Raw genomic sequence first — 19,520 nt, 5'->3', positions numbered from 1 at the left:
TTCCTGGTTTGGTCTAAAACTGAGTTAATCCCTACTGTCCAATCACAGGCTGGGGGAGGGACAAGACCTGCAAGTGTTACTGAACTGCAGCAGAGAAAAATCAGCTCTCCTGCTGGGCAGGGCTGTGCTCTGCAGCAGAGCGGTGTACATCTCATTACTGGATGGACAGAAATACAAATCCTGGACATGTTCCTGTGCCCAAAAAAATGGCCCCTCATAAGTAAATCAAAAATAATGAGGGTTATCATACAGGGGTACAGGTACTCTTAAAGACTAAGACCACACAAGGACTCATATACACGCACAATCACACAATAGCTTGTACTTGATGGACCTGTGTCTTTATTCAATCTCAAATATTATGTAACTATGTAAGAAAGCACAAAGTATACAAATTTTAAATAACATTTTAAAAATGTAAAACACGAAGTGCACAAATAATGATCAAAAACACAAAAAAATACAAAGAACTGTTTTGGATTGTAAGCTCCCCGGGGCAGGGCCCTCCCAATCCTCCTGTATGGAATTGTATTGTCGCTGCAATGTCTCCTTTTATATTGTAAAGCTCAGCACAAGCTGTTGGCACTTTATAAATCCTGTATAATAATAAATAAATAATACTTGGGGTGTATTGATAAAGCGGTGTATCTGACATTCACCATACATTGACTGCAGGTGAGTTTTCCAGGTGAGTGTTTCAAATGACAGTGATTGATTCACTACCAGTGAAACGCAGGATTCAGTTCTATAGGGAATAAACTAAACGGCCCTGAATTACCCCCCCCCCAAAAAACCCTCTTTAAACAAATAATTTTTTTTTTTTAAGTTGATTTTTCACTGAAATAGAAAAACAATAAAAATGATCATTGCGCTATTTCTGATCGTCCGCTGAATAATCAATCTGAATCCAATCCAACATGGCGGAAAATCTCATCGCTTTCTGAGATTGTCCGGCAGGGATCCTGTTTGTGATTGATTTGTATTTGATGACATTTTAATCTATCAAATCCATAAAAATCGATCAAGGTCCGCAGGGTGAATTCGTCACGCGGCAGCGTGTTTGATTGTCTGAACGCGGAGGAGCGTTCGCAGGAATCAGGATGGATCACATAGGGAAACCTTGATTGATTTCTGAAAATGAAAGTCAAGCAAAAACAGAACTCTTGCCCTATAATAATAATAATAGTGCTCCAGAACAAGCATGGCTTCCAGTGTGACCACAGCGATCTCCTCTCTGCTGGCTGAAGCCTGAGCAATGCAAAGTAACAGCCATTCTGACAGGTCCTCTTTTCATCATCATTGAATGACACGTTGCTGCCATCTAGTGGCCATATGTGTTTCTGCACCCTCACACAAATTCATATACAGCATCTGCTGCCATGGAGGTTTCGCTCTAAAAGTGGATCTTGGAGAACCGCTGTCAGTAAGGGGGTACACTTATATGCAAAGTGCTGCAGCCACAATACAGTTTACTGTAGTAAGATGCTTTCTGATTGGTTGATAGGGGGTCATTAGACTTTTAACAGCGTCGTGGCCTACTTGCAGTAACATATAGGATGTATTACAGGTATTTATATAGCGCACATTATTATTATACAGGATTTATATGGCGCCAATAGTTTGCGCAGCGCTTTACAATATAAGGAAGACATTACAATTTAAGACAAGATGGTAAGGAGGGCCCTGCCCCTGAGGACTTACAGTCTAAGGGAGGGGCAAGTGATACATGAGGAGGTAGCTGTGTGGGGATGAATTGTTTGAGAACGTGATGGTTGAGCGGTTAGGTTGAGGTGGGATCGGCTTCCCTGAAGAGATGAATCTTAAGGGATTGCTGAAAGGCAGTCAGAGTGAGCGATTGATGGACAGGTTGGGGTAAAGAGTTCTATAGGATGGGAGAGACTCTAGAAAAGTCCTGGAGGCATGTATGAGGGGAGGAGTTGACAAGGGACCTGGAAAGCAGGAGGTCATCAGTCCCTGCCCTTGAGGAGCTTAAAATCTAAAGTCCCTATTGCACATGCATACAGCGTGGGGTTTCCACCTTTTCTTCCAGTGATACCCGAACACTCTAGCAAAGCACGGAAACCTATTTGGGAGAATGAGTGGTGGCTTATTAATATTTAAATAACGCCACCCATTCATATGTAAATATCACAGGTAAGACTATTTTCAGTGGGGGGCCAGTAGCCCCTATCTTAATTTTGGTTGCCCGTCTGCCTGACATCTTGTGTCCGAGTTTCAGCTGCTATGAAACCAGAACACAGCATTCAAAACCCGAACTGTCCGGGTGAATCCTGGACAGGTGGCAACCCTAATACAGGGCCAATTCAGAAAGGAGCCAATTAACCTACCAGCAAGTCTTTGGAGTGTGGAAAGAGACTGGTGGAACCCCACACAAGCACAGGGGGAACATGCAAACTCAACGCAGATGGTCTCCTGACTGGGATTTAAACCAGTGACCCCCAGTGCTGCAAGGCAGAAGTGCTTACCGCCTAGCCACAGTTCAAACCTCGTTTCTTCAGGGACAACATACAATAAAGCGGCATTATATTGCACAGAAGGCACTTCCAGGGATCTTCACATTAGCTCTGCTTTGTTCTGGGGTACCCCGTATTGTGACCCCTGCACCAACTATTAATAGGTCAGTTAGGCCACCCTTCAGAACCGGTAAGTTGCATAGTACTAAGGGCCAAGAGCTGAAATTCATGGGTGTGCTGCCTGACTAGTAACAATAGGGCTCAATGACAAAGTTATTAACACTAAGTCAGTATTTTATTCCCAGAAAAGGTGGTAAATATGAAGCTGTCTGCCAAGCAATGTAAGTATATTGTGCCCACAGGTACACTGTAAAGCTGGGTGGAGAGGAGACCTGTAAGTGTAAATGAGCAGCAAAAGAGAAAGGAAAAAAAAAAAAGCAGGTCCCCTGCCCTGCCATAGAGGATGGTGCTGTGACAGCTGTGTAAATCTCTGCACTGGATGGACAGCAATACAAATCCTTTGGCAGGTAAAACAGCTCCCATGTATGTATTTAGTCTGTGTATTTTGTCTGGAGTTCAGCTTTAACCAACTTTCAGCTCACTTATCATTTCCTTCTAAAGCTATGAAGAAAAATTGAAGTTCAGCCAGTATGAACCCGGATATTTGTCCCTTTATGGGCCTTTGGGCGCAAGCTCCAGAGTGATAGGAAGAGTGGCTGCATTACACAATGACTCCACTAGAGGGCAGGGCAGAACTCTCCATATTACAAACTTCTGAGGAATCCCTGGTGCCCAACCTGCAGCCCTTTGGCACTTGGTATTGGTGCAGAGGGTATTGGTGCTTACTCAAGCCAGTGAAAAAAGAAAAATATTCTTTACACTGGCTTCTAGTTGTTTAAAAGGTTTTCATTTTTATATCTAGTATATATTTTACATTTTCTTTTTCTGCGCTTTCCACCGCTTTTTTTTCTTGTGTTTTCCCCCTTTATCTTATAAAAGCGCAATGTGGAAGTGTTGGTTTGCAAAAGGACTGTTATAGCAATGGTCCCTGGCCATCTCCCGGAGCAGGGCGGCGTTCCCTGGCCATCTCCCGGAGCAGGGCCGCGGTCCCTGGCCATCTCCCGGAGCAGGGCCGCGGTCCCTGGCCATCTCCCGGAGCAGGGCCGCAAAACCTGGACCAAGACTAAGTCAGAAGTTTTGACTTCACTGGCTGCATACTTGTGTCAATATGGAGACGCAAGGAGAAAGATGAGGGCCCACATCTTGCACCCTTGAAAACAAGTAGACTTAAACTCGACACCCATTTAGTCCACACCACATATGATTGCACACAAACCCGACCAATACTACAAACGAAAATAAAAACTTTATTGACAATCATAAATTAGATTTGCACTATTTACATCACAATTTACATTCTATGAACACGGATTGCTATGTGTTTTGGAAAGTCTGAATCTAAAACATACTACTACAAATGTTTCCATCCATGCCTCTAGAGGCACTACAATGGGCAACAACAACAAATCGTGACATGAATCTATCTCTGAATAAACTCAGTCACATTAAAAAAAAAAAATAAGTCAGCAACAGCAAAAATCCAGCAAATTCCTGCCGCTAAATGTGGATAGTTGCAGTCAATGAGCCTGAACAAAGCAATGAAAGGCTGATGGCGGCTGTCCCCCTGTGTTCAGATGTAACTGTCATCTTTTCCTAATGGAAGGTAATCTCACCATATGCAGTCTGGGAGGTGTGAGAGCTAGAGTTTAGCTTTAACCCCAAGCCACCCCTATAACCATAAAACCTTATCTTGAAGAACCCTGTTCCATTGGCTGGGTGTCATACTGGAATGGTTTAAACCAGAAGAACCCTGTTCCATTGGCTGGGTGTCATACTGGAATGGTTTAAACCAGAAGAACCCTGTTCCATTGGCTGGGTGTCACACTGGAATGGTTTACACCAGAAGAACCCTGTTCCATTGGCTGGGTGTCACGCTGGAATGGTTTGCACCAGAAGAACCCTGTTCCATTGCCTGGGTGTCACTCTGGAATGGTTTGCACCAGAAGAACCCTGTTCCATTGACTGGGTATCACTCTAGAATGGTTTGCACCAGAAGAACCCTGTTCCATTGGCTGGGTGTCACGCTGGAATGGTTTGCACCAGAAGAACCCTGTTCCATTGGCTGGGTGTCACTCTGGAATGGTTTGCACCAGAAGAACCCTGTTCCATTGCCTGGGTGTCACTCTGGAATGGTTTACACCAGAAGAACCCTGTTCCATTGCCTGGGTGTCACTCTGGAATGGTTTACACCAGAAGAACCCTGTTCCATTACCTGGGTGTCACTTGGAATGGTTTGCACCATTGTCACAACTCAATGGCTGGGTAAAATCTATTGCTGGGGTTCCCAAGATTGGCGTTAATACAGAAGTCAGGCTGAAAAAACAACTGTCCGTATTCTAGAAGCTCAGAGTACAAACTCACTGGACCGATCATATTTCAGGTCGCCGACTTCAAATTAGTAGTAGGTCATGTCTGATTGGTTGCCACACTTGTTCATGCTGAACATACCTCACTGGCTGCATGTACTTGTCCATAATCTCACAAGGTGGTGCTGTTTCTTTTATCTCTTTTCATGTACTGGAGGATTTCCCAATCCGTGTCTGAACAGCTGTCCCTCCCTGTATAAACGCATGCTAATAAAGCTACCCTTTAGGATTTCTGATGGCCGCCATCAAAGCAGAGGTTGCGGTTTGGAACCCCGCAGACACAACTAGAGCCAGTTCATTTACAGCCAGATGTGTATTGTGTAAACATGTTTTCATGGGATAGTCTCTTCCTGATGTCACTGTTCATCTTCACCCTCCAGATAACACAGACACAGATGTTCCTTGCTCAGAAGCAGCAATGAGTCTTCGCCCAGAGGATGCCAAGACAGGGACAAGACGCTGAAATTACCTGAAAACAGAAAAACACCAGATTAAGAAAAGCGTGAGCTGGTCTGGTAAAATGTCTTACCCAACAACCTGACAGTCTAACCTAGGGATGCACCGATATATATCGGCCGCCGAAACATATCGGTGCATCCCTAGGTTAGACTTTCGGCATAATGCAGAAAGTGCCATTTTCTGCCCGATACATCCGTGTATTCTCCCCTCCCCGCTGGGCTCTGCTCTGACAGGAAAACTGACAGGCGGCCGAGCGCTGCGGGAAGAGAGCGCTGTGAGCGGCCAGCGTCTCTCCTCCCACACGCTCAGCCTCCTATCACAGATCGGCAGAGCGGTGTGTGGGCGGAGACAGCCAGCGGTCACAACAGGCTGAGCTCCTCTCGCTCAGCCTCCTGTGACAGCTGTCAGGAAGGAGAGAGGGTACAAACACTCAGCGAATAGTGATCACTGAGTGTTTGTAAATAATGGAACCATAGTATGTTTACTGTGTCCCAAATTCTGAATGAATGGGAAGTAATCACATCACTTCCTGCTCATTCATGATTGAGGATATAGTAAACATACTCTGTCCTCATGTTATGAATGATCAGGAACACTCTGTATAGAGGATTTCTGTTCATTGATAACTGGGGCTGCAGAAAAAGAGATTGAGGACTCTGCGTCCTCAATCTCTTTTTCTATTTTAAAAGGGAAATATCAGGGGTCCGTTTAGACCCCCCAATATTTCCCCGAAGCCCCTAAAACTAAAGTAAAAAATAAAAATATATTTTTTTTAAATGAATAAAAACTTTATAAAAAAATAAAATATTTAAATAATTTGAAAGAGTTAAAATAAAAAAACATTTTCAGCTTTGGCCTGACTTTTTTTCTTTCGGTTTTGAAATTTTCATTTCGGTGCACCTCTAATCTAACCAAATGCTTACTACAAGCCACAGCAACCAATAAAAAAGTGAGCGAAGAAGGAAAAGTTCATTTCAATTGGCTTATTAAAAGTTATACTAGATGTAAACCTTATTACTGAATTCTCATATAGACTGTAAGCTCCGTTGGCACATTGACTGATGGAAATGGCTTAGTGTTATTGGTAAAGCACTGAGATATAGATCAGTGTTCTAAAAAGTGGAATACAGGCTTATGTTTCATTGTTTACCTTCTACAGGTACATGGACGGAGACACAGCCGCTGGGAGACCATAAATACACCCTGCTATTTCCAGTGCAGATAGCCAGCCGTGGCTGGACAGGGTCCCATTGAAAAGAGCGCACAGCTGATGTCTGCTCCAACACTACAGACAGTCTCATCTTCTGGATGTCCCAGATCCACACACAGTATGGCATGTTATCTGAAAGGGAAAAAAGACCATTACACATTATGAAATGCAACATTTCCAACTCAGTGGAGCGGTGTTGCAAGAAAAAAATAGAAAAATGTATATGTGGAGCTAACCCATCCGTATGCTGTCAGGAAAGGAAAAATTACCGATAGGCAAGTATACAATTTTCCATTATTAAACTATATGTTAAGCCCAAACTTTTTGGTCTCGGTTCTCAGATAAGGTGGAGAAGTGCTACAACACCTCACATGTTTTTCTTGCTGTGCGCCAAGCTAGTACTCTAAAATCCTGTGCAGAGGAACACACATCTGCTGCCCTGCCTGCCGCCGTCCCAGGCGCCCCTTGCCTTCCACCGTCCCCTGCCTCCTGCTGCCTCCCACCATCCAAGACGCCCCCCTGCCTCCCGATGCCTTGGACCTCTCCTGCCTCCCACCATCCCAGACGCCCCCTGCCTCCCGCCGCCTTGGACCTCCCCTGGCTCCCGCCAACTCAGGTATCCCCTTTTATTTCATCTGATTGTAGGAATAGCCCGATAGATCAATATACCATTTTTGGTTGCCAAGTATCGGTTATCGGGACTGAAAGCCAGCATTCCGATACCCAGTTCTGGATTTGCACGATCCGTGTCGGGTTTGATGGTGCGTAAAGTCACAGGCAGCTCAACCAGCACATCTAAAAGAAAATATGTTTAAAAAAAAAAAAAACTAATTAGAGACAATTTAAACCTAATCATAAAAGGAAAAACTACGAACCAAAACTAGGACAATACAGGATTTTAACAGCCAAATAATATGTCATTAATAACGTTGCACTGGACTCAGGTGCCAGCTACTGACAAAATAGACCCCATACAACACAAACAGACACGCCTGGCAAAGCTCTATCAAAAGCGATCACTATATATATATATATATATATATATATTTATATATTACACATATATACACACACACACACGACTTGGCGTCTGTGCTGTGTTCCCCAAAAAAGGGTTAGGTGCGGTGTTAGCTGTGCTGGTGTGTGTTGGCAGCAATTTCCAAACTAATAAGCTGCCAACACGCATTAGGGTGCATGTAACACAAGTTAACACGCGCCCATTAACACACCACACAAATGTGGACAAATGTGTATTCTGCTCCACTTGCTTCAGGACTCCAAGGAAAACAAAAAGTCAGGATTAGGTGACTCCTCAATATCATTTGGCCAGCCTCTCCTCTATTCACGGGGTGATTATGTAAAGTGGGATATTGCAGCCTGCATTTTATGAATGCTTTGTGTGGAGTAAATATTGCAGTTTGCAGCAGAGTGCGTCATCTGTTCTCCATAATAAACAGACCCCACAGATGGAGTCTGAAAAAAGGAGAGTAATCATTGCTCCGATTGTTTGTGTATATTCCAGCTATGCAAACAATATAGTTCACTATCCCAATCTGTTCTGCCGATTGAAAAATTGCAGCCTAGGATCGGCTACCGATCTGTTGAGCCCGGTCTCATGTCTATCACTAGCCAAAGCAATAAAACAGGAGATTCATTTTGTAAAAGCAATGCAAACTCTGGACAAGACAGTCACACGATCACTCACATTTACTGTGGACGGTAAAGAGGCTGCTGGGTGCCCCCCGCTGGGGTGGAAAGGTAAGCTGACTTGGAACTGCAGTTTGGCATTTGTCCACCTCCCGATAAACAACCTGGAACAGAAACGAGGATCAGATAGGAAACAGCAGAACGCAACAATGCAAGCCATGCAGACAGACACTGCCAGCTTGCTATCAGTGACATGGAGCTGAGGCAAAGTCAAATGTCTGTTTTTAGATGTAAAAGAAGAACTCCAGGCATCAATGTCATCATTCCCCAGTTCCCTCTCCAGGACAGACTGTACACACTTGAATTTTTTAGTAATATAGCAGTCACATGGGGGAGCAATTTCAACAGAGCAGCGGCAACACACGGACAACAGAAGTCCCAGAAGTCTGTATGGTTCAATACGCTGTGGGCTTAGCTGTTGTCCTGTTTGGATCAACAGTGAAGACCACTGGCTGCGACGGCTGGCTCATTACATCACCCCTGTAGCTCTGAAAACTACAGGGGGATGTTAATATGACAACTGGCAATGACAAGAAGTGCTTGCCCTGGCTCAATGTCAGACAGCCAGGGGTTCCCATATAGCTTTTGCTATACATACTACACAAAAGGTGTCCTGCGTGCAGAACATGGAGCTATAGTTCACAAGGAGAAAAAAAAAAAGAGGCGTCAGGACCCCCTCTGATTTATTTAATTATCTTTGCTGAAAACTGGATTTATGCTTTAAGTGCTTGTGCACACCCTATACAGTGCGTCCCAGTGCAGTTAGCTGCTGGAACGCACTCTTATCGCATAGTAAAATCCCCCCTACCTTTTGGGCTGTGTGGGGGTGTGGCGGTGCATTGAAGTCAACAGTGTACGCAGCATTTTATCCAATCGCATGGATCACAACGCAGGCACTGATGTGCCACATGTTCTGGTGCAGGCGATCGCACTGCGCGCAAAGGGGGCCTGGCTGAAGTGCCATTGACCTTAGTGCACTGCCACACCCCCTTCCGCCACAGAACGCAGGTGGGAGTTTACTATGCGATACAGTGCATTCCAGCAGTTAGCCACGCTGGAACGCACTGTATATGGTGTGAACAAGCCCTAAATGCGAACATAAAGCTGTAAACAGGCTCGCTGGGACGGACAGAAGTACTGTTCCTGGAGAAAATGTTGCTCTGTGCAATCTCCTGTGCCAGTCATGTGACTAAAAGCCTAACTCTTTGGTCACATGATCTCCATTGGAAAAAAAAACAGCCAGTTTGAACGCTGCTCCTACCCTTACGCTAGGCCTAGGCTTTTGGTTATGTGCATAGCATCTTCTCCAAGAAAGGCAAGTACATCAGTCCCTTTCATTACTCTTTATATATGGAGTAAGTCGCATGCTTTTACAAGCCGGGGATTTTCTTTGCTCTAGACAGCTGAACAGAGCAGCGTGGGAGCACAGAAAAAAAAAGAGCATGTGCTGCTGCAGATGCACACAATGCACCACACAACAACCTACAGTGTGCACAGAGCCTTGGTCAGAGCCAAGCCCTGCTATGATAATAGAGTCATGAAACAGCTGATGATCCCTGCATAAATACAAAGCTTTGTGTCTATCAGTTGTGATAATCCTACGGCGGAGGAATTCCTCATCCTGTCACGGAGGAGCCGTACTGGGCAATGCGTCAAATCCGAGCTCCTTTCTGCTTCTGGATCTAAAATGTCACCCTGCGCGGAAGACCAGTTCAAACGAAGCCGCCTCCGAGCCTACCAAGGGCCTCCAAGCCCTCATCATCCCGTCCCGCGTTACTTACTGTCTTTGGGTTGGAAATGGTAGCGGAATGTGCCAGCTCTTTGATTGGCTTCCATGTAACGTGGTTGAGTATTCGAACCTAATAGAGGAAAACAAGAAAAAAAAGATTGACGCTTTTATATTTATCCCGGAAAACTAGAGCTGGTCACGTCTGTGTACATGCCTTCTCATCGTAGCTGCCAACCACGAGAAACTGGCTGCTGGGGCTCCACACGACGGACTTGATACCCAGAGACCACTCGTAGGCGCTGTAGTTGGACAGCAGGCGTCCATCCAGAGAGTAGAGTAACACCTTGTACTGGAAAATGGTGCAAATTACATGTTAGATAAACTTTGTTTCATTGGAGCTTCCGGGATAATCCACAACAAGCACATCAGGAAACATTCACACCAAATCCAGATCATCTCCAGACCCAAAATGCATCCTAATGTATCCCTGTGCTATTTCTGGCCTCTGTTCACACCAGCGCAGTCCGTTCCAGACCAGGCCAATACTGCTAGTCTCATTATGTGTGGTCTGGAATGCACTGGAACTGCAGGCCAGAAAATGGTGTGAACCAGCCCTAAACCTAAGAACAAATCTGAATATTTTGCAGCGTTGGCATGGTTGCTGCATTTGTTTTCTTCTATCGATGCTTTCCTTTATGTTCACCTTTTGATCCTACCAATAACACACTTCCTGTCCAAGGCTGACAACGCTCATTCACAGTACGGTATGCAACGAGGGGCAGCATTGTCACCTTTGGCTGCTTCCCGCTCCTCATCTCCATAAGATGGAGGGAGGTGTTCTGTAGTTACCAGAGGTGATCTGGGCAGGGCTTATAACATTGCTTGAGATTTCAGTGCAGCAGAGTACACCAGAAGCTACAAGATCATTGGATTTCTGGCAGGATCAACTTAATGAACAGATACAACAAAACATATTCACAGGTATTGAACAGACCAAAAAGGAGCATTGGTGAGAAGCTCAATGTTTGTGTTTATATGTACTTAATAAATGGATGAAATTAATGAATGAAGAATTCCTCACATCTGATAACACAGTAATATGTTTGAGGCTCAGAGCCACGTCCTCGCAACAATTAGCAATGCTCCGGATATGTAAACAAGAGGATTTGATGACCATACCTCCAGACAAGAGTCCCATGCAGCCAGCACGCAGCCATTGGGGGCCCATTCTATGCCGGTCAGGTCTTGAGTGTCGGTCTCAAAGTGCTGCAGACAAAACAGAAGACAAATTTACAGGTCTGCTATGGCCAGCGTCTAGTATTCAAGTCATCCAAGTTTATTTTCAGCTGCTCCAGGTTTAAAGTGCAACTCTACTGGACCCAACAATACTGGCAAAGACCAGGCATTTAGTTGTATCTACAAACACCCTTACATTGCCTTCCAATCAGTCTTTAAAACACCTTCAGTTGGGTTTAATCTCACTTCGAAGAGGAGTTGAGGCCTTGTATGTCTGGATCCAGAATGCAGAGTTCTACACCCAGGATCAAAGAGACTGACTGGAGGCCACTTATAGGTTATTTACACACACAATGGGGGGGGGGAGAAATTTTTCAATACTGGATCAGAAGAATCTGGAGCAGTTTGTTCAGTTAAGCTTTTGAAACTGAAAGGTGGACGATGATTGGTTGCCATGCACAGCTGCTCCAGATTCTGTCTGCTTCAGTTTTGATAAATTCCCCTCAATGTGTCTGCATTTCACCATTTATGGTTAGTGTATGCAGCTCCTTGGACACGTCGGGTTTACGTTAAGAGTGAATGGTTAAGTTTCTAGAATGAATCAATTGAAGCTCGCTCCCATGATGGACTACAATCTCACGTTTAGTAAATGTTATTGAGATTGTAGTCCATCACAGGAGTGAACTTGGAGCGGTGACTACTTTACAACACACACGGGGACCATGGGGAACAAAAGTAGCCCCCTCCAGAAGGAAGGACAGTGTACAGCCGAGTGATACACAAATAAGTTTTCTGTTATTAGTTATGGTAACTGAATGCATTTTTAAGTTTTAACTCCTGAGTTTAGTGTCACTTTAATTTTGTTGAAAAGCAGTATTATGAGTGGATGACACGGGGATGTGGCACTTGTGATCCTTAATGAATTCCAAGAAACAAAGCGTCTCTTTTTGATTTGTGAATGGACGCAGTTTAGAGCTATTCTGAGACAATCGGGACATTCAAAAATCAGTCCAACCGAGGGGTGAGACACAGTAACAAAACATTAAAAGGCCTACATAAAAAAAGCAAAACTGGTGCACGTCAAAGGAGCTGCCATGAAGGAAATTAGATGAGCCCTGAATATCCACTAGTAAAACTTAGAGAACGCGTCAGTCTTACAAATCTGGGAAACAATTGTCTGATGCAGAGTAGCTCAAAAGGTACTCTGCATCAGACAATTGTTTCCCAGATTTCCCAGGTTTCACTCGATGGACTTGTGTCTTTTTTCAACCTGACTAACAATGTAACCTAGCAGCGTGCACATTGACAGGAAAATGTGCAACCTTCTTATTAAGGCCACTGAAGAATGGTGGCGTGAGTCAGTCTTTCTAATGAAAGCGGTAGCTGAAAGCAAAATGAGCACTTCATCCAGGCAATTAACTAATTTTGCCTTCTGATATACTGGAGCCGGACAGAGGTTAAAAAACAAAGCCAATTTTTCCAATTTCTCCTCTGAAAAAGGAGAATTAAACTAGTAAAAATGGTAAAACATTTGTTAGAGAAAAGACATCCATCCCCCTAGGAAAAAAAAAAATGATGGGAGTGGGAGCGATTCTATCTGGCTGCTCTGGGGTTTTTTATTTCCAATCCCTGAATATCTGAATCCTGTGTCCCTTAAACAAGATTGAAAAAGGACTCTAGGTGTCAGATTTTAGCTAATCTGTATAAAACATTCCATGTTAGCAATATAAACACAAAATTGTGCACACTGCCCTATTCTCATGGACACCCCTGGCCGGCACAGAGTGAACAACATTCTGCATTTTTGTGTGGCACAAATTATTTTCCAGTCAAAACACATCAGGAGGTTCTGGCAGGCAAGGCAGCAGGGCTTCACAATGATATATAACATACTTGTGTTTGCACTAAAAACAGGAGCGGAAAGTGTTCAACATACAACCAGGCTGCTGCAAATACGTGCTGTGACAGCTGGGATAAGTGATGTGTTCCTTGTGACTTTAACAGAAGCCAATATTGGCTGGCTGGGGTAACAGAGGCCAGAGAGCTTGTAGCAGCACCAGTGCAAATGCCGTCTCATTAACTTCAGACACAAGAAAGCAATGGGCCTGCATTGCAGCTGCCTGGATGTGCGTCACATGAGCACACCTCACAGTCCATTCAGAATTCAAGAACTCCCTCCACTGAAGATCACAAAGCAAAATTTATAGAAAAAACACAGGCAAACCTCTAATAGTTGAAATACCTGCAGCATCTTTTAACTGCCATAGGAGTTGAGATTCGGTTCTGCCAGTTTTGGGATTTAAACCAGCAGAGACTAATGAGAATATGTCCTACGAAGCCTCTCAAACAGTCCTATGCAAATGCAGACTTTTATAAAGTGAGATCATGGATACCCACATGGCAACCACAGCTTCAGTGGAACTACTAATAATCGATTATAATCGATTATGTCGATTAGTTGTTGCAGCCCTAGAGGAATCTGTTGCACTTTTTCTATCTGACCATAGAAACTGTGCAGATAATCTTCAGGTGTATGGCAGGCTTTAGTGTTTGAACTTACCCTACCCCACATATTTTTGCCTGTGACAACTAGGTGTGAATGATGTCAGAATTCTTCTTCCAGTGAGAAGCCGATCTTGCAATGGACTAAAGTGTCTCCCCACAAGATTTCGCTGCCCTGTATTCGGCAGATATCTTCCTGAAAGGATGGTGACATCCAGGGCCGTAATTACTCTCTCTGCTGCCCAAAGGCCAGGCACTCAATGCGCCCCCACCCGCAAAAACCTCCCCCCATGGAGAAATGGCAGACCGGCATAAAAGTGATCACTTGTATAAAACAAGTGGCGACTTCCCCGCTGTACATTTAGCTCTGCTTGCCCAAAGCAGGGCTAAATGTAGAAAACTACCCGCCCGGCACGCGGAAATGCATGTCCTGGGCGTCGGGAGATAGGAATTCCACACCCCTGCTGGCCCTCTACTCCCTGCTGCCCCAAGGCCGGGCCTTGGTTGGCCTTGTGGGAAATCCGGCCCTGGTGACATCACACCCAGCAGGGCAGAAGATGGGGGTAAAACAAATATACATCCAACTTCTTTTCTTTACGTACACGTACTAACCGTAGACGATTCCTGAAAGGGGAGAGAGGCCGGGCAATAGAAGCAGACCTTGCGATTTACTGCAAGGACCTCTGTAAGCACTTTACATAATGGCCCTGTACAATGTGTCTCTCAAAAAGCCGCGCTGTGACAGCGCTATGTTTAGCCGCCTTGTTTACTGCCAAGAAAGAATCCTGGAAAGTCCCCTGAAAGTAGTGTAGTAAATTCTACAAACTAAGTACTAAGATACAGAGGTATTAAATGAACAGACAGACAGCACAACATGTGGACGGCGGTATTTCTCACCCTTAGTAGGCGCCAGTCATTGCACACAAATATGCTAATGTAATCTTTGCAGTCCCGTCTCTCTGCTAGAGCCATGTGCCGTCCATCCTTGGTGAAGGCGATGCCTGTGGGTCAAAGGTCAGCAAGGGTCAGACAGAAGCTAATCACTGATGTGTTTGTTCATGAGGAGAATAATAAAGTTGTAAAATATACAATGAGCAAAAGGCCGTCAGTGACAAAGCAAGAGCTCTTTACTGACAAAATAGAGTATATAAAAGAACTCTTTCTACCAACCAAAAAGCTGCCGACTCTAAAAGCACCCAAAGCTTTACTCTGATTCTTCAGTTTTGCAAGCAGCAGCAGGTAGGGAAACACTAGACTTTAACCAAGTTTTTACAGGCTTTACCTTTTCTTTATGTGTTTTCTCTTTAACAGTGGCGTCACAATGGGGGTTTGGCACGCACCCGGATGCCACCATTGGAGGGGTGACACCAAAATGACAGTCATTGGAATGACCGACAGTCATTTTGGTGTCACCCCCTATGAAAAGACGGGTACTCGGACTTTTTCCGAGAGCCCAACAATGTCAAGAGAGAGGAGAGGACGCGGCGGCATACCTCATCCTGCCGGGTGAATGTCCCCTCCTCTCTCTGCCGGCGTCCATCACCAAGATGACCGCTGGCAGGCATCAATAAGATTACCGAGCATGCGCAATGACGTCATTGCGCACCCACGCGGCGACATCACGTGCATGTGCGATCACCCCTTTTGCGCCCTGGGTGACACCCAGCCTCGGGACACCCCTGCTCTTTAAAAACATTGCAAGCACAGAGGTGGATCTGCTGGAAATCCAGCATGCTCCAAGACTGTCTTTGCTGCACTGAAATCCCAATTATTGTTGTCAGTTCTACCCAAGTTCTCCCCTGCAGGACCACAGAACACCTTTCCCTTGTTACGTCATAGAGATGTGGAGAGGGTGAGGTGTTCCGCTCCTCAACTCATATGTCACTACAGGAAGTACGAGGCAGTGGGAGGAACCACAACTTGCGACAATCCACCCAAAAGTATTGAGTACCTGTAGCATCAGAAGTGCACCAAAGCGGCCGAGTTCTAAAACACGGGCCTGCGAAACGCTATGTATACGTGGTCTTTATGTCCCATTCATGCTATGTGTCGCAGTAACACTTGGCAATGCATTTTGCGTGCTTTGTGGTGCCATTTTATTTAGAATGGCACCACAAAGCATTTTGTTATTTCCAGCTCTAGATCGCAGTGAACAATTAAAAAAAAAAAAAAAATCCTAGAGTTCCTCTTTATTAACCCTTGAAGTGGGGCTACCCCCTGCACTGCAAGAGTTAAGTGCTCGCTTGTGTCTGGGTGCAAAAATAACAAAGATATACTCACCCGAAGCTCTGAGCCAGCCAGCTGTCTCCCCCTCCCTGCAGCTTTGGAATCTTCCTCAGCGTCCTCATGTCTATACACTGTGTAGGGACGCCTTGATTTATAGGACCTTAGACTGCTGCCGAGGGGGAGAGATGTTGGACGGACCGGTCTAAGAAAAAGCCGGCTCCGAGCATCAGGCGAGTGTAACTTTGTTATTTTAGCACCTAGACACAAACAAGCAGTTAACCCTTGCAGTGCAGGGGAAGCCTCAATGCAAGGCTTAATAAAAAAATACCCAGAGTTCTTCTTTAGGTAATAAAGACCTACCAAAGAATGTGTGGGAAGGGGGCAGCGTAAAGCTTTGCCCGGAAGTGGGTGTTGAGCAGTATTGTTGGCATAGGAAACTTCTAGGTGCACTTTAAATAAACCTGTCATTTACACTACAAGGCCCTATATACACCAGGGCAACAGCGTTTCAGCGCGTTTTGCATGCACTTTCTGTTCATATGTAAAAGCGTTTTAAGGCTCGTTTTAAGTTGTCCAATAAAAAGCAGTCTCAGCTGTAAAAATGCGCTTTAAAAAAAAAAAGCTAAAAACCGAGCTGATTGGCGCACTTCCATTGAAGTCTACAGAGCAAAACGAGCTGATAAGCGCCACAAAAGGTCAAGGACTATTTCAAACAACGGGTGTATTTTTACATGCGATTCAGCGCGTTTGCGTGAACGGCCCCCCCATGGGAATACATGAAACGCCCCATTGTGAACGGCCGAACTAGCCCAAATAAAGCCGACACTAGCCCATGATGAGATCATATGACTCTAAAAGATGGCCGACTTACCCTTCTGACAAGCTTTGGGGAATTTGATGTAGGACACAGACTTTGCACTAAGTGACCACAAAGTTATCCGAAGCTGGAAATGAAAAGCAGACAAATGTTACAGAATTATTGACAAGCAGAATAACTTTTATTTGCATACAAATGACACAAGAAAAAGCCATCAAAACTTTCCACACTACAAGATGAAAATGTCACTAAATTTCTAACAAATGTGAAACGTTTTATGGCAAGATGTAAACAGAACTGAAAGATTCGGGGGAAACTTGATCAGCTTGTGAAGCGCTGCCGCTAGGGCAAGTCTGTATGCCAGTGGTAGGCAACCTCAGCACTCCAGCTGTGGTGAAACAACTCCCATCATGCATCTGCTTCTGGGAGTCATGTCTGTGGCTGTCAGAGCCTTGCAATACATCCTGGGAGTTGTAGTTCCACAACAGATGGAGTGCTGAGGTCACCTACTCTGTGGTATGCATTTAAAGAGCTCTCTATTCTTCAAGCTGAACTCCAGGCAGATATAGAACAGACAACTTAATGCAGCAGAGTATTCATTAATACTAGGGATGCACTGATACCGTTTTTTCAGTATCGAGTACCGATATTTTTTTTTTTCAGTACTTAGCGATACTGAAAGTCCCATTAAGGAAACCAGGTGGCGTGTAAAGACTCGCCACCCGGCTTCCTTATTAGCAGGCAAGCCGTCTCCATGCTTCTCCTCACTATATGACAAGAAAGCATTGAGCCGGCTTTCTGGCCAATTAGGAAGCCTGGCGCCGTGTAATGACGCAACGGCCGGCTTCCCGATTGGCCGGGAAGTCAGCTCCATGCTCTCTTGTCACGAGGGAGCATGAAGCTGGCTTCTCGGCCAATCAGAGAGCAGGGGCGTCGAGTCATTACACTGCGCCCGGCTTCCTGGTTGGCCGGCTCCATGCTCCCTCGTCACAAGTGCCGGCTTCCCGACCAATCAGGAAGCCGGGCAACCTGTAATGACTCTGTGCCCGGCTTCCCGATACCAGGTATCGGGCTAGGCATCGGAGTACTTGCCCAAATACTCGGCATCGGCACCGATACAATGTATCGGTATAGGTGCATCCCTAATTATTACATCATTACACTTTTTTTATGCAGTGTAAGTACCTGACTTTGACTTGGTATCAGCTTCTTGCAGTCCCTGCCTGTACTGCACCTCAGACAGGAAGAGGAAGAAGCGTCACAAGGAGCCACTCAGTCCTGGAGCGAATGTACTAACAAGGAACATGCTGGTAAGAGAGATGAGCTCATCAGACTGCAGCTTCTCCTTTTAATGTCCAATCACAGGGTGGGGGAGGGACAAACCTGTAAGAGTTACATAAACACAACAGAAAAAATGTTGGTATGTTGACCTGCCTGACAGGGCTGTGCTGGGTGGCAGAGCCGTGTCAACCTCAGGACTGGGTGGAAAGAGTATGAACTGGATTGGCAGGTAAAACCTCTCCTTTATCATTTTGTTCAGCTTTAATTGTTTATAGAAGACCGGAGGATTAAAAGGTGGAACTCATTCAGAGCACTTCTGGTGGTAGACTTGCAATGCAAGACTTTTCAGTCATTATGGAGAGACCCTATGCATGTGCAATTCACTGCAAGCTCTGTAAATAGGATCAGAACCACCAGATCCATTGCAGGATGACTGGTGAAGGAAGTAGAGGGCTCATCGGAGACAAGACGGGTGTATCTATGGAACAGGGAGGGTGAAGGGGCCAGTTGGGAGGCATTTGTATAAAAGTAAACCTTTCTTTGAAGTATTTAAGCCATTCTATTATGTTCTACTTCTATTTCCCTACAAAGATGTTACCATTAGTTTAGCAACAACATTGGGGTAAGTCCCCTTCATGCATTTTGCAATGCGTTTCTTCAATCACAATGGGCGCTTTTTGTTTTAAAGACAAGCAGTACCAAAGGACGGGCCCACTTCATGGGTCTGTTGACGTTCGTCTCTATCCCCTCAGAAGGCTGTATGTAGACTATACAACGGGAATTGCCCAGGGTCACCGGGGAACGAATGGCAGAAATCAGCCCACACAGTCACCCAATCTCTACGACCTCAACAGCTGCATAGCTCGAATACCACAATTTAAACCAGACATTTCAACCGGTGCTTCCTGGTTTAGGTTTCATTAATAGGGCCCCAACCCCGGACAAAGAGGACTATGGGAAATACCACAGGGGATAAGACCCAGAATTGTTGTGATACATTTGCTGCCTTTATCATTCTGCTCCAATGGCATACCCCTCACAAGGTGAAATATGAGGTATCGTGGTACAGGACCCAAATAAACAATGGAACCCAACGAAGCAAACAAAAATGTGTTTTGTTTTTTTAATCTTCTCTCAAGCTGCCACAATGAAGCACTTAAACAAAAATACATTCGGGTGAAGCGGAGACTAAAAAGGAGCACAACATTGTCTTCCTAAAAAGTAGGTAAACCCCAACAATGAGTTCACCCTTTAGGTCAACAATTATTGCATTGAAGTGTTCGATAAGAAAATAAACCTGTTGATCCTGCCAGAAATGTAGTGATCTGATAACTTCCTGTGTTCTCTGCCTATTCTACATGGTTTATCAGTTACATTGCTCCCAGTTCTCTGT

The 19,520-nt window shown here is 45.0% G+C and overlaps 1 protein-coding gene across 1 annotated transcript in view; it reads right to left on the bottom strand.

The window, feature by feature from the left end:
- Positions 1-5,262: 5,262 nt before the first annotated feature.
- The window catches only part of WRAP73 (WD repeat containing, antisense to TP73), a 36,282-nt gene continuing 22,024 nt past the window's right edge, over positions 5,263-19,520 (bottom strand). Inside the window, exons 4-12 of the mRNA XM_018576993.1 lie at positions 16,901-16,973; positions 14,701-14,804; positions 11,245-11,331; positions 10,280-10,414; positions 10,118-10,195; positions 8,335-8,440; positions 7,299-7,424; positions 6,570-6,761; positions 5,263-5,429 (exon numbers count right to left, since the gene is read on the bottom strand). Coding sequence (XP_018432495.1) covers positions 5,317-5,429; positions 6,570-6,761; positions 7,299-7,424; positions 8,335-8,440; positions 10,118-10,195; positions 10,280-10,414; positions 11,245-11,331; positions 14,701-14,804; positions 16,901-16,973 — 1,014 coding nt within the window. The 3' untranslated portion in view covers positions 5,263-5,316. The remainder of the gene's footprint in view (positions 5,430-6,569; positions 6,762-7,298; positions 7,425-8,334; positions 8,441-10,117; positions 10,196-10,279; positions 10,415-11,244; positions 11,332-14,700; positions 14,805-16,900; positions 16,974-19,520) is intronic.

Source organism: Nanorana parkeri, unplaced genomic scaffold (assembly GCF_000935625.1).
Source record: "Nanorana parkeri isolate BGI_ZX_2015 unplaced genomic scaffold, ASM93562v1 scaffold5, whole genome shotgun sequence".
Classification (NCBI taxonomy): Eukaryota; Metazoa; Chordata; class Amphibia; order Anura; family Dicroglossidae; genus Nanorana; species Nanorana parkeri.
Note: the sequence above shows the minus strand (reverse complement) of the source record. Positions and strands in the feature narration are given on the sequence as shown.